The 14,876-nt window shown below is 43.0% G+C and overlaps 1 protein-coding gene across 4 annotated transcripts in view; it reads right to left on the reverse strand.

Moving 5' to 3' along the window:
- Window positions 1-14,390, reverse strand: part of Slc7a6 (solute carrier family 7 member 6) — a 31,522-nt gene extending 17,132 nt beyond the window's left edge. The window contains exons 1-3 of one of the 4 annotated variants that reach the window (XM_047527909.1): window positions 14,267-14,390; window positions 11,801-11,903; window positions 4,316-4,872 (exon numbers count right to left, since the gene is read on the reverse strand). In XM_047527909.1, the coding sequence (XP_047383865.1) occupies window positions 4,316-4,838 (523 nt within the window). In that variant the 5' untranslated portion in view covers window positions 4,839-4,872; window positions 11,801-11,903; window positions 14,267-14,390. Of the gene's footprint in view, window positions 1-4,315; window positions 4,873-11,800; window positions 11,904-13,661; window positions 13,774-13,853; window positions 13,994-14,266 lie in introns of those variants that run through there. The other 3 variants (XM_047527907.1, XM_047527908.1, XM_047527910.1) reach the window with 3 other exon arrangements.
- Window positions 14,391-14,876: the final 486 nt, after the last annotated feature.

Genomic DNA, 14,876 nt, shown 5'->3' on the forward strand with positions numbered 1-14,876 from the left:
AGAAGTCAAGTCAGTTAAAATTATAGAACACAGTTTTATGACTTGTCTGATTTCTGACAAGTTCCTGCCCTCAGACCTGGATTCTAGAAAAGCCTTGACTTCTGGGATAGGCAGCTTGCAGGAATTCCAATCTTGAGAAATCTGGGTAAAAGTACATGTTAAATGAAATACAACCTGAAATACTATTACTTTGCATTTCTAAAAGGTAAGGCCACTCCTCCAACCACAAGATCAGTTCCTGATATGGGGATGGGCTTCTTTTTTGTGGGGGTGGAGAGGCACCAGGGATTCAACTCAGGGGCACTCAGACACTGAGCCACATCCCCAGCTCTATTTTGTATTTTATTTAGAGACAGGATCTCACTGATGTGCTTAGTGTCTTGCTTTTGCTGAAGCAAGATCCTTCTGTTTCAGCCTCTGGAGCTGCTGGGAATATGGGTGTGCACCACCTCAGGCTTCTTAAGCACAAAAAAAAAAAAAAAAAAAAAAAAAAAAAAAAAGGAAGAAAAAAAGATTTACCAAACAAAAATTAAAATAAAAATCTTGTGGGTATCAAAAATTATATACAACAATGCCCTTTGACTTGGTTGCTTTTTAAATTCACTCTAAAATTCACTCTAAAGCTATCAGAAACCAATGCACAGGCACTTTCAGATGCCCTGTCAGAATGAGGAACTCATAAACACTCTAAAAAGTAACTGGGTAACCCATGAAGAATCCTGCAATGGTTTATTTCCTTAGACACAGTGATTTCTCTTGTCTAATTTTATCCTAAGAAAATATGCAGGAACTCTAAAATGATTTATGTACAAAGGCCATCACAACAGCATTATTTACAACAATACAGAGCACGTACTGTAAGTTAGGCAGAGAAAAGCATTTATACATATATTTGTCTTTTATTCTTTTTTTAATTTTAATTTTTATTTGTTCTAATTAGATATACATGACAGCAGAATGCATTTAGATTCATTGCACACAAATGGAGTAAAACTATTCATTTATCTGGTTGAACTGTCTTTTATTCTTCACAACAATCTTTTCAGCTAGGCACTATTAATAATTTCACTTTCCAAATGAGGAAACTGAGGCAGCAAATAACTAATTCCCTACATCAATGGTAAAGCTAGAAATCAAACCCAGTCTGGCACTGGAGACTCTGATCTTAACCATCATACTACACTGCCTGGAAATTACATATATGTCCCAAATCATGTTTTCTAAGAATATTTGATAAAAGAGATTAGATGTTAAAATTTAAAAACCAGTATAGGAACCCCTAAAACTCAAGAAATAATGCCAAGAGTTAATAAATGGGACAGCATCAAATTAAAAAGCTTTTATATAACAAAGGAAGCAATTAGGAATGTGAAGAGGGAATCTACAGAATCTACAGAATCTACAGAAAATCTTTGCTAGCTACTCTTCAGACAGAGGATTAATATCTAGAATATATAAAGAACTCAAGAACTTTACCAAAAAAATCAAATAACCCAATTAATATGGGCAAATGAATTAAATAGACTCTGCTCAAAAGAAGAAATATACATGGCCAACAAATACATGGAAAAAATGTTCAGGATCATTAGCAATTAGGGAAATGCAAATCAAAACTACAATGAGGGACTGGAGTTGTGGCTCAGAAATACAGCACTTGCCTGGCATGTGTGAGGCACTGGATTTGATTCTCAGCACTGCATATTAAAATAAATAAAATAAAAGATCCATGACAACTAAAAATAAAAAAATAAAAATAAAAAAACTACAATGAGATTTCATCTCCAATTAGAATGTCAGTCATCAAGAATACAAATAATAATGAGTGATAGTGGCCAAATTATATTGTTATGTGGTGTACAGGTATGAATATGTAACAACGAATCCCATCAATATGTATAACTATAATGCACCAATAAAAAAAAAAGTGTGGGGGAAAAACAGTATGTGAGACAAAAAGAGTAAGATCTGGATCTTTTTAATTTTATTTTTAATTTATTTTTTGGTACTAGGGATTGAACCCAGAGGTGCTTTATCACTGAGCCACACCCCCAGTCCTTTTTATTTTTATTTTGAAACAGGGTCTCATGAAGTTGCTTAGGGCCTCATTAAGTCCATGTGGGCCTTGAATTTGTGATCCTCCTGCCTTAGTCTCCTGAGTGGCTGGTATTACAGGTGTACACCACCACACCTGGAAGGATCTTTTTTAAAATGATAAATATGTACAGAAAAAAGTATTGGAAGGTATTTCACTTATAGAACCAATAGTTTTCTGGGAGGTAAAATCATGAATGATTTTAATTTTTTATACTGTTCTGTATCTGCCAATTTGTCTATGAAGTCCATTTATTATCTTTTAATTTTGAAAACACTACTTTAAAAAATGTTGCTTTCATGAAATGGAGGGAAAACGATATACTAAGTTTAAAGCCAGAATATAACCAGGTGCAGTGGCATGCATACACCTGTAATTCCAGTGACTCACAGAAAGCTGAGGCAGCCTGGGCAACTCAGCAAGACCCTGTTTTTTTTTTTTTTTTTTTTTTTTTTTTTTTTTGCTGTGCTGGGGATTTGAACCCAGGGCCTTGTGCTTGCAAGGCAAGCACTCTACCAACTGAGCTATATCCCCAGCCCAAGACCCTGTTTTAAAAAAAAAAAAAAAAGGCTGGGGGAGTAGGGGGAGATGTAGCTCAGGGGTAAAATGCAATTAATTAAGTTAAAAACTAGAATATAAATTTATAAGCAAAATCCAATCCCAATTCTATAAAAAAAATGAAGGCAATATCAAATTATTAAAAGTACTCATCTCTTGGTGGTAGATTATGGGTGATTTGATGATAATTTTAATTTAATTTTCTCCTTAATGCCCATGTTTAGAATCATACACTTATTCCCTTTTTTAGAGCGATCAGTCACACCAGAATCTTCATGGCCAAAGCCTATTAGACATATAGCTGAGTACCAACCACCCCTTCTCCTCCGAGGAATATGTTTTCTCCTCGCTGTCCCATGGGACATCAAGGGAATTCCCTCTATTGTTTGCTTTAAGGAAGTTCTTTAAGTCAGGAGACAGGGTGTACTATACAATCTGTATTGCTAATTCCAAGGTACTCTCAGTCTATTTTTAACATTGTAGACAACCTCTATATACAGCCAAAGCTTTTACAAGCAGAGATAAGGAAAGAACAGGGTATAATTAAGTGCCTTTGGCAGCATAGTGCCAAGGAACACAGAGAATTCTGGGCTAACTGAAGCTCTAACTCTGCGATGTTGAGTACATTTATAATAAGCTGCTCTCCTTTTGGGGACTTCACACAGAATCCCTCTTTACCACCCCATAAGAGAGAAAGGAAAATGCAAAGGATAAAAAGGGATGCATGAAGATCTCTTCCTAAATGTGGGGTAGAAGCTACCTTTTTCTCATGGACTGTAGGCAGAGCTTGTTTACAAAGTCAGTGTAAAGAAATATGAAACACCAATGAGAAAAAGCCATTTTGGTGTGGTGCCTGCTGCTTGGAATGGACCTCAAAGAGTGGCAGTAGCAGGAAGGAGGGGGTCCTGTGGGTTTAGGGATAAGCCCTTGGGACCCCCACAGTCTAGAGAAGCCTATTTCCTCACTGATGCCTTTAAACTGGTTTAAGATAAAAGCTGAGAAGTAAAATAACACTTTTTTTTTTTTTTGAGCAACACAATAAAGGACTCAACACTGACTTTTTTGTTATTTTCTGGGTTAAGTAACAACTAGCTCAGGTAGACACAAACCTATTGAAACTGACAAAAAAAAAAAAAAAAGCAGCACCTGACAAGATAAATATAAGACATGTAATAACCTGTCACACAGAGTAGGGAAAAGACCTCAGAAACAGCCAAGAGTAAGACTGTGAGTCTCCAAAAGCCATGTACAGATTCAAACGTCTCCTGTCCCCATCCTTTAGGTTTACTTATCTCTCAGGATTAATTGACTCTGGTAAAATTACTCCTTCCAAAGATAATGTATCTCCCTCTTCCCCAGAAGCAAACTATGTTTTTTGTTTTTTTTTTAAACTGGGGGTTGAACCCAAGGGCACTCTACCACCGAGTTACATCCCAGACCTTTTTATTTTTTATTTTGAGACAGCATCTCACTAAATTGCCCTGGCCTTGAACTTGTGACCCTCTTACCTCTTAGGATTGCCCCTCTTGCCTTCTGGGATTACAGTTGTGCACCACTACACCCAGCATATTATACTATTCAAATATAAGGCACCCATACCACTATTACAGCCCCCACACCGCCCATGCCCCCACACATTCTCCCACATTCAGCCCCCATACTTACATATGCAAGCAGCAGCAAGAAGACGGCAGGCCAGGTATGGGGGATAACAGGTGGGGAAGGAGGGCTGGATGATGTAGTTGGCGAAGGTAATGGCGATGATGGCCTGACTGGTGGGCTCAATGATTAGCAGTGAGGCCCACAGGCGAATGAAGGCAATAAAGCCCCCAAAGGCCTCAAGAATATAAGCATAGCTGGCCCCTGACTTGGTGATGGTGGTCCCCAGTTCTGCATAACAAAGGGCACCCACAACAGAGAAGAGCCCACCAATGGCCCACACGACCAGTGACAACCCATAGGAGGCAGTGTATTCCAGCACCCCCTTGGGTGAGACAAAAATCCCTGAGCCAATCATGTTGCCCACCACCAGGCTGACCCCATTCAGCAGAGAGATCTCCTTCTTCAGTTGCATAGCTTCTGAGGACACTTGAGGTGGCAAGCTGACATCTTCTTCTACCCTGGGCCGGCTGGCCTCAGGGAGGAGATGGCAATTGGGTGCAGGGTTCCCAAGCTCCCTGGCTTCCATGGCAAATGTTTCTCGCACAACTGTTTACACTAGCCTAGTAAAGAAAACAAGTATGTCAAGTCTTTGGCAGGAGTTGGTGAGGTTCTGGTTTAGACCTGTGAGGCAGGCAAATTTCCCTGCCCACTTCCTGCTTAGGGACAGACAGTATGACATATACAAAATACAATATGCCTATCTCAGTTCCCATAATAGGACACAGGAAAATGGAGGTAGGCAGACATCCATTGCTCCTTATTTGACGGTGGCTTCCAACAAGAGACCTGTATTGTTGCCCAGTGTAGTCTGGCATTGGGTTTGTCCACTGAATGGATTTTCCCTCAGTGTTGGTTTTGTTCTTTTTTTTTACCAACTTAAAAAACACAGACCTACCCTGCAGAGAAGACCAAAGTTCCTGCAGCAGGCACATAGCCCTCATTAGCCTGAAAAGCCTCTCATTGTATACACCAAGTAATCTGCCTACCCAGCTCTCATATAAGAGACAAGAAGAATTTCCACAGTGTCCAGCCTCACACAGAGAGATCTGTAGCTACTCTCAGGACAGCAAAGAACATAAGCGGGTTCAGAGAAGGACTAAATAGATCCTTCGTCAAGAGTATATCACAACTGCAGTGACGGGACCAAGAAGAGGTTGGGGAATACACAGCCATGTTCACTTACCTCACTCCCCACATTGTTGCTTGTTCATTCAACACCTTTCTTTTTCCAAAATACTCAAAAGACAGTGATTACATAAGAAGACAAAATGGAGGAAGGATATCCAAGTAGCACCATAAACTGGGGCTAACCATTGGCCTACCTACCTTCCTCCTCAACACACCCCTCACTTCTATTTGGGGCTGCAATTCTAAGACTTTCCCAGAATATTACCCAGGAGTCTTGATATCCAACCAAAGCCGTAGGCTTCTTTTAGCCACAGATCTGGCACTGGAAAGCATCCCATAGAGAGATGGTACACACATACCCACCACCTTTGGAGTAGAGTTGGGCTAATCCAGAAACCTCAAGGAAGTTGGATTCACATTAAACTACCTATGGAGGACCCAGAATCTGTCAGAGGAAGGCTAGTACTTTCCTGACCCTGTATTTGGCACAGACTTCCCCCTCCCTCGATTCCATCCTTCTGAATGGGTCATGCTTAAGATCCCCTGAACTCACCTCACCTACTGGAAAAAGGAATCTGGTGGGCTATTTGATTCCCATCCAGGAGTCAGTCCTTAAAGGTCAAAGGTGTAAGAATGCAATCAGCACATCATTGTTCCAGGAGCCTCCCCACTGCTCCCCACTACTCAACAAAGATGTACATGCCAGATCCTGGCCTCACTAAGCTCAGAACAAGGGAACCTCAGTCACTCAAGAGTGAGGAAGCCAGGCATAGTAGCACACACCTGTAATCTCAGCTACTTGGGAGGCTAAGGCAAGAGGATCATGAGTTCAAGGCCAGTCTCAGCAACTTAGTGAGCCCCTGTCTCAAAAAATAAAATAAAAAGTGCTGGGAATATAGCTCATTGGTAGAGTGCCCCTGGGTTCAATCCCCAGTAACACACAAACACACACACACACACACACACACACACACACATACACACACACAGGAGCTGTCAGTGAAAATTCTGATCTCCACAGATCCCACCCAAAGCTCCTGCCTTACCTGTCCCAATCTTGTTAAAGAGTCTGGACATGAGCCTTAGTGAACAAGTTTCTCTGGGGCACCAGAAGCCTTCCCCAGGCCCAGAGATGAGCCACCTATCTCTGCTTAGATGAGGCAGGGCTTCCAGGCAGCACCACTTTTCTTTTTCATCTCTGATACCAAGCCATGCAGGTTTCCCTATGCAGGCATGTGGAAACAGATTTGTTTTCACATGTCTGTCAGGTGAGCCCAGGCATCCATGGGAACAAATCCAGTAAACAGCTGGGAACCCATATTCTCATGTGAGAGTCAGGTGCCCAGAGACCTTGCCTTTTCTACCGTATTCAGCAAAAAGCAAAGATGCCTAGTCCCAGTGACTACTCCAGCTTCTTCTATTCCATCAGATCTTAGTTGGAGGTAGGAGGCTGGGGCTGCCAGGTATTCCTTTTGTACTTTTACAGTATGACACTGGTCTCCCTGATGTGGCTATTTTATGTTATTTATGTATTTATTTAGCACTGGGGACTGTACCCAGGGGTGATCTACCCCCCAGTCCTTTCTGTTTTTTTTTTTTTTTTTTGAGATAGGGTCTCACTGAATTGTGCAGGCTGACCTCAAATTTGCAATCCTCCTGCTTTAGCCTCCTGAGTACCTTGGATTATAGACATGTACCACTGCATCCAGCTCTGACATGGCTTTAAGTAGGTCTGACATACTGGTGAAACTACATAGTAGTTTATCTGCAGGGATAAAGAATAGTTACAATTCCACAAGACCATTTCCTAGCATCTCAGTCCTAGCACCTGAATAAGGGACAAGAGTCCTGCTGGAATTCAGGAAGGACTCCTCCTTCAGCCAAGGAGAGTCAGAATCACAGACAACTGAGAGCAGCTGAGGTTTCTTCCTTTTCTTTCAATAACAAAATGTGATTGTCACTAGGCACATGTCCTTGGACAAAAGTAATTAAATTTCCCTTTTCTTTGTTAAATACCCAAAAGCAGACTTGTGATGTAACTCCAGCAAGCTCCCCAAGAACAGGTGGCTAAATCCCAGGCTGGTTTAGGCACACAAACCCAAGGCCATCCCTCCCCTGCCCTCTCTATCTACACCTCGCTTCACATGCCTCCACAAAATCTAAGCGCAGGACTGGAGATGTGGATGAGTGGTAGAGTGTGCTTGCCTAGCATGCCTGAGGCCCTGGGTTCCAGCCCCAGTACCACAAAAAAAGACCCAACAACAAAAATCTAAGCACCTACAAAACAGCGTGAAAAAGACTGTTAGGGACCATACTTTCAAAGAACACAAAGTCAGGCAGTACAGCAACATGGATATGAGAAGGACATCAGATTAGAAGTCCTGTAGTCAGAGACCACAGCTCACCAGATGTACCTCACCCTTCTCTTCTCCACTCTTCTTCCCTACCAGCCTCACTGACCTTTTGTGAGCATCGAATTAGGCAACATGAAACTCTTCAGTAAAATGTGAAGCTTAGCTGGGCGTGGTGGCACATGCCTGTAATCCCAGAGGCTCTGGAGGCTGAAGCAGGAGGATTGAGTTCAAAACCAGCTTCAGTAACAGCCAGGTGCTAAGCCACCTAGCGAGACCCTGTCTCTAAATAAAATATAAAAAGGGCTGGGGATGTGGGGATATGGCTCGGTAGTTAAGCATCCCTGGGTTCAATCTCTGGCACAAAAAAGAAAAAAAAGTGAAGCTTCCTCAGCAGGGTTAATATTGCTGAAAGACAACTTCTAGAAGCAAGGAACAGAGGGGATGGGGTTGTGGCTCAGTGGTAGAGCACTTGCCTCGCGTGCGTGGGGCACTAGGTTCAATCCTCAGCATCACATAAATAAAATAGATAAAATAAAGGTATTGTGTTCATGTACAATTAAAATTTTTTTTAAAAAATGGAAGAGAGGGAAGAAGTGACATAAGGTTATTTCACTAGAAGGAAAAAAACTAGGAAGTTCTTGACTTTTAGCTTCCTCTTAGAAATAGAAAGTATTATTACCACTCTAATGACAAACAAAAGTCATATAAAGCCAGAGAATCTATAAAACCATAATTTCCTTGAAACTGTCAGAAAGCTGAGGTTACAGGGCAACTAACTAGACTGAAACTGAAGGAAAGACAACCACTTTCAATGAGAGAGAACTTTACGCTCCAGTTCAGTGGGGAAAAGATAAGACCACCATATAAGTGGGCAAGAAGAATTAAAGTACAATTTTCAATTAATTACTAAAGGTCAAATATGTTTTATCAAGAGCTGCCCATTCAGAGTTTTTTCTCCACCGACCTCAGAAGGTGCTCACAAGAAATACTGGGCAGGAGACCAGAGAAAGACTCTCTCTCTCTCAGTAATATTGATTTGGAAGAGGAAAAAAGGGAAGGGATGGGTTTGTGGCTCAGTGGTAGAGCACTTGAAGGAGAACCCATGGATAAAGGACAGCAAACTCTATCACTCCCAAGGCAACTGAGGCAGGGTACCAAGAGAACCCTCTATGCCTGGGGGAGGGGCGGGAAATTCTGGCTAAGACCATTACAGGCATCCTACCTCTGGGGGAGGGCAGAATCACCCAGAAAGATCCACCCGCAAGCCTCAAGAAACACCCCCTGAAACTGAGGCTGAACCAGGACAACAGAAAATTTCTGTGCTTCCCACCACCAGATTAGAAAACATCCAGGAACAAGCAACAGTCAGGTATCACTCAGAGTGTGGTAGAGGTGTGTCCTGAGAAAGCTAAGGTGAGAGTAAAGCAGAAACATTGAGAAAAAGCCTGCCCTTTGAGCCCTGAGCACAAGGTAACTCCAGAGAAATTTGGGAAGGTAAGGTTACCTGAGATAACCACAGTAACAACAAAACCCAAACAACTCTTCTAATTGACTCAAACTCCCACATCAACAACCTAGCAAAAGAAGAGGTAATACCCATTTCCTAGAGTAATCCCACCCCATCCCCTCCACTACTAAGGATTGAACCCAGGGGCACTTTACTACTGAGGATTCCCAATCCTTTTTCTTTTTCTTTTATTTTGAGAGAGGGTCTCTCTAAGTTGCAGAGGCAAGCCTTGAATTTGTAATCCTCCTGCTTCAGCCTCCCCTGTGGCTAGGATACAGATGTGTGCCACTAAACCCAGCCAGAATAAATATTATATACCTCAGTTTCTACCATTTAACATACCATGCCTGACAATTAATAACAAATTATGAGGAACACAAAAAAGCAAGAAAAACACTATCAGAGGCAAAGTAGTCAATAGGGCCAGACCTAGAAATGACCCAGGTATTGGAAATATCAAACTAACAATTTAAATTAATTACAATGGGGTTAGGGGTATAGCTCAGGGGTAAAGTGCTTGCCTAGCAGGTACAATGCCCTAGGTTTGATCCCCAGAATCACCAAAAAATAAATATTAAATAATTATGAGTAATACATTGAAGTCTCTAAGGAAAAAGTTAATAGCAAGTGGGGACAAATATAGAATTTATTTTTTTATTTTATTTTGATACTAGGGATTGACCCAAAGGCACTCAACCACGGAGCCACATCACTAGCCCTTTTTATATTTTATTTAGAGACATGGTTTCTCTGAGTTGCTTAGTGCCTTGCTAAGTTGTTGATGCTAGCTTTGAACTCGTGATCCTCCTGCCTTAGCCTCTCAAGCTGCTGGGATGATTACAGGCATGCGCCACTGCGCTCTATTAAATATGGAATTCTAGTAGGAAAATGAAAACCATGAGTCAAAATAGAAAAAAGTAAAACAGACCAGAGCATCTAAGAGCTGTGGCACAATATACAATGGTTTGAGGTAAATATTAAAAAAAAAAATTGTTTGATTATTTTTAGTTGCTTTAGAATGTAACTGATGCCTAAAGCAAAAACAGTAGCAATGTATAGCATACTTAAAAGTATAATGTCTGACAACAATAACACAGAAAAAAGTGGGAAGAATTGGGAAAATACTATTTCTTTCATGTGAAACAGCATAATAATATTTCAAGGTAGAGTGAGCCAGACACAATGGCACACACCTGTAATCCCAGCTATTCAGGAGGCTGAGGCAGGAGGATCACAGGTTCAAGGCTAGAATCAGCAACTTAATGAGGCCCTCAGCAACTTAGTAAGAACCTGTCTCAAAATCAAAAATAAAAATGGCTGGGTATGTGGCTCAGTGGTAGAATATCTCTGGGATTAATCATCAGCACCACACACACACACACACAAAATAAAAGAAAAAGAAGAAGAAAGAAAAAAGAAAACTGTTTTCATTAAATTATTCATTGTACCTGATAAGGTCCAATCTTGAAAAAACAAGAGTAAGCCCTGATTGCAAAGACAAAATACATCCAGGCATGGTGGCACACACCTGTAATTCCAGACACTTGGGAGGCTGAGGCAGAAGGACTGCAAGTTCGAGGGCAGCCTCAGCAACTTAGCAATACTCTGTCTCAAAATAAAAAATAAAAAGAACTGGGGATGTGACTCAGTGGTATAGCACACCTGAGTTCAAGCCAAAAAAATGAAAGATATATGCAGGAGTCCCTGAATTGGATCCCCAGCACTGAAAAAGGGGGGGGGGACAAAACAGTTTTTCTAACAGATTTTCATTTCATTTTAAAGAATCCTGCAGCTAATAAGGTAATTTACCTTATTTACTTAATTTACTTTATTTACTAAAATTTCCTGATGAAAACAACCATGAAACTATCATATGCAATTTTTAAAGGAAAAAACAGACATCAATGTTCAATTACAAAGAAAGTTTTAAACGTATTTATTGTAACTTCTAATCAAGAGACAAAATTCATATGACCCTTATGTTTGTCTTTTTACTTAGAATATCAGGAAACTCAAGATCAAATTCAGTTTCCGATCACAGTGGAGAGGATGCCTTTACTTCAACAGCATTTGCTACCTAGTCTTTCCCATGCTTTGGTTTTCTCCATTGCTTTTTTTTTTTAAATATTTTTTTAGTTGTCTTGGACCTTTACTTTATTCATTTATTTATATGTGGTGCTGAGACTCGAACCCAGTGCCTCACACATGCTAGGCAAGCGCTCTACCACTGAGCCACAACCCCAGTCCTCTATTTCTTTTTAACAACCTAATTAAAAGTATCTTTAATTATAAACCACCATAATTACTTTTTAGAAAGATATATAATGTAACTTACTTGTATAATAAATTAGTGTTAAATAACTCATAATATTAAAAGGAGTTAATGATGTGTAAGTCATTCTCATTAGTAATGCATTCATATTTTATGCAAATAACTAAAACTTTTATAAATCACAAAGATCAAAGAAAGTCAATAGAGAACAGAGCAACATTATTTACCTGTCACAAAATCACACTTTACACATCGCGAAAACTACTGAGAAGAAAATGAAATCTCTACAGCAAGGGCAAATTCCATTTGTCTATTTTGGCCAGTTAATCTCTGCAACAAAGAATATAAGGCAACTTGTCAATAAATGAACCTAGTAAACAGCAGCATACTTCTCTTTGTAAAATCTAGATTTTACATGCCAGGCCAGGCATGGTGGCGCATGTTTGTAATCCCAATGGCTTGGGAGGCTGAAGCAGGAGGATCGAAAATTCAAAGCAGTCTCAGAAACTTAGCAAGGTCCTAAGCAACTTAATAGACCCTGTTTCAAAATTAAAAAATAAGGAGTAGGAATGTGGTTTAGTGGTACCTGGGTTCAATCCCTGGTACCAAAAAAAAAAAAAAGATTTTACATGCTAGTTAGAGGCAACCCTTCATTTCTGAATTCCATCATACCCACATCAGGGTGTGACTGAAGCAACCAGCCCAAACTTCAAAAAAATGATCCTGGTCATCTCAAATCATACATGTCCAGGCAGCTGCTGCTCCAGAATCCCAGCTCCCATGAGCACTGTTTGCATAACTTTTGTAGAAACATCTCTATATCCTAGAGACTTCAGCAGGAAGCAGGAAATTTCCTTTACCAAGAAGTTCCATTTGATCTTCAGCAGAGCAAAAAACATTTAAATCCAGCGTAGATGAATCACATATCTGGTATACACTTTTGGTGTGCAATAAAACATATTCACAGCCAGATAAAGGGAGGAGGTAGAAGTGAACAAGATAAGAGAGAAATCAGGCTTGTGGTTTTCCACATATTTGCCAGGAAAAGAAAAATCAAATACAACAATTCAAATAACAGCCCAAGACTTAAGCCAGGAAGCAAAAGCCATCAGTGTACAACCACAATGGGACCTTAGTAATGCAGGCAGCCTGGGCAGTTTCCTGAAGAGCCTCATCAGGTAAAAAGGGGCAAAAATGACCCCAGGAAGCAGTCACAGGCTTTAAGCCTGTTCTTCCTAGATCTTAAATCAGGGAAGAAGGCACCAGATGGCTGAGCATTCTGCTTCCTTGCTGCTAGATTAGCCGGTCAACTGGGCAGTTTTTTGTTTTTTGTTTTCCCACCATCAAGGACAGAGACTTGAGTTCTTTTTAATTTGTGTCACTAAGTACACAGACCAGTGCCCATGAGAGGTTCTCCAAGACATCTGTGAAATTAGATGTTGATTCCTATTTATACTGACCATTACACAACATGATGACCAGGCTGTTGGCTTAGTACTCAGTGGAGAATTTTCACAAAATGTTTCACCAATATCTCCTGACATTTATGACATGAGACGGTCAAATGAGATGACGGGATATAGAGACTCAAAAGAACCATTAATAACAGGCGCACCCTGTTCCTGGGCAACAAGATCACAGCGCGCCAAGCCCTGACGCCCAGGCAAAGGTTGCAGCAGCCCCAGGAAACGTCGTTCCCGCCTTCGCACAATTCCGTCCTTGCACCCTCCGCCCTTACACACTCAACGTGTCACACATCACAGGCTGTTTCTCACGACCGGGGTCTCACGTGGGGGCAGCTTATTCCTAGTCTCTGACGCTTTAGTCTTTCACCCTCGCACTCTCCCTCGCACACTCAGGAGCCTCTCTCACACCCATGGTTTTTCTCACTTTAACAACACCCTTCCTCAGGGTCTCGCACACTCACAAAGACACAACCAGACCCTGGGTCTCTCTCTCTCTCTCTCTCTCTCACACACACACACACACACACACGTCTTTCTCACACACTCAGTCATACACTCGGGGTCTCCCGAACTCCTGGCGTCACCCTCACGCTCCAGGTCCCTCAGGGTCTCCCGAACTCACAGCGTCACCCTCTCACGCAGCCGCCGCCCGCCCGCCCCGCGCCGTTTCCGGCCCGCATCCAGCGCGGGGCGGAGGCGGCGGCGACGCGGAGCGTTCAGCCCCCAGGAGGCGGCCTCTGCCGCTCGCCGCCGCACGCCCCCGCGGCCCCGCGTCTCTGCACCCCCGCCCCCGGCCCGCGGCCCGGCCCGTTACCTCCCGATGGCCAGGCGCCGCCAGGATGCTCTGCCGCCCTGCCGCACGGCCTCCACGGCCGCTCAGGCCCCGCCCCCGCTCCCGCCACGTCACCCGCCGCCGGATCGCGACAGCGCGCGCTGCGTCGGGACAGGGCTCTTTGCCTGAGCTGCTGGCGGCGTCGCTTCCGGGCCCCAGAGGACGCTGCGACATCCACGATCCCGGGCCCCGGGGCCCGGCCACTGCGTGCAGATTCCTGGGCAGCCCCCAGCTTGCTGAGCCAAGGCCAGTGCGGCCCTTGAGTTGGGCCCAGTCACCCTTGTCTTGGATGGCCACTCCCAGACCCTGCTCGCAGTCACACGGGGCTTGTGGGAAAGGGTACGCTCCACATTCATCGGGATGCTGCAGTGCGGAGCTGTGAAGGGCCCTCTTACCTTGTTCCCATCGGGACCCAGATCCAAAGGGACCTCAAACAGTTCACTCAAAGAGCTCCCGACAGTCTCTACACCCAGGTTACTGCCAAGACACTTCACCTTGGGACCCCAGGAAGACACACCCGGGACTTGTCCTCACACACTTTGGTCAGACTCAGGTCCACTGACGCCCTGACAGACACAGTCACTGCCGGCCTCCGTAGGGCTCTGTTCTCATCCCTCTTTGGGTAGCTGCGTCCTTTTGTCCTTTCCCTCTCCGTTTGGTCCTCCTCCATTTCCTTTTAGGACTTATTTATTTCTGGTAGCTCAGGGGCTCTGTCTAGGACCTCCTGACCTCACTGGCTCCTGGGCCCTCCCCTTCGTTTCCTCTCTACCTCAAGCAATGAATCTTCTGGGCCATTCAGTCATTTCTCCTAGCCATATGTTGACAACTGCACATCCTCTAGCTTCAGGCCACACCCAAACCCTTGCTCCCCTCCACCTAGTGGCCCAGCCAGAGATGGGCAGCACCTGGGCTCTTCCTCCTCCCTGTCCCCAAGGCTACACTCCTTGGTTTTCTCTTGGGCCACAATAGCCTCCCAATCCCTATCCTGCTCTAACCCATCTCTGC

Source organism: Sciurus carolinensis, chromosome 16 (genome assembly GCF_902686445.1).
Source record: "Sciurus carolinensis chromosome 16, mSciCar1.2, whole genome shotgun sequence".
NCBI classification, from domain to species: Eukaryota; Metazoa; Chordata; class Mammalia; order Rodentia; family Sciuridae; genus Sciurus; species Sciurus carolinensis.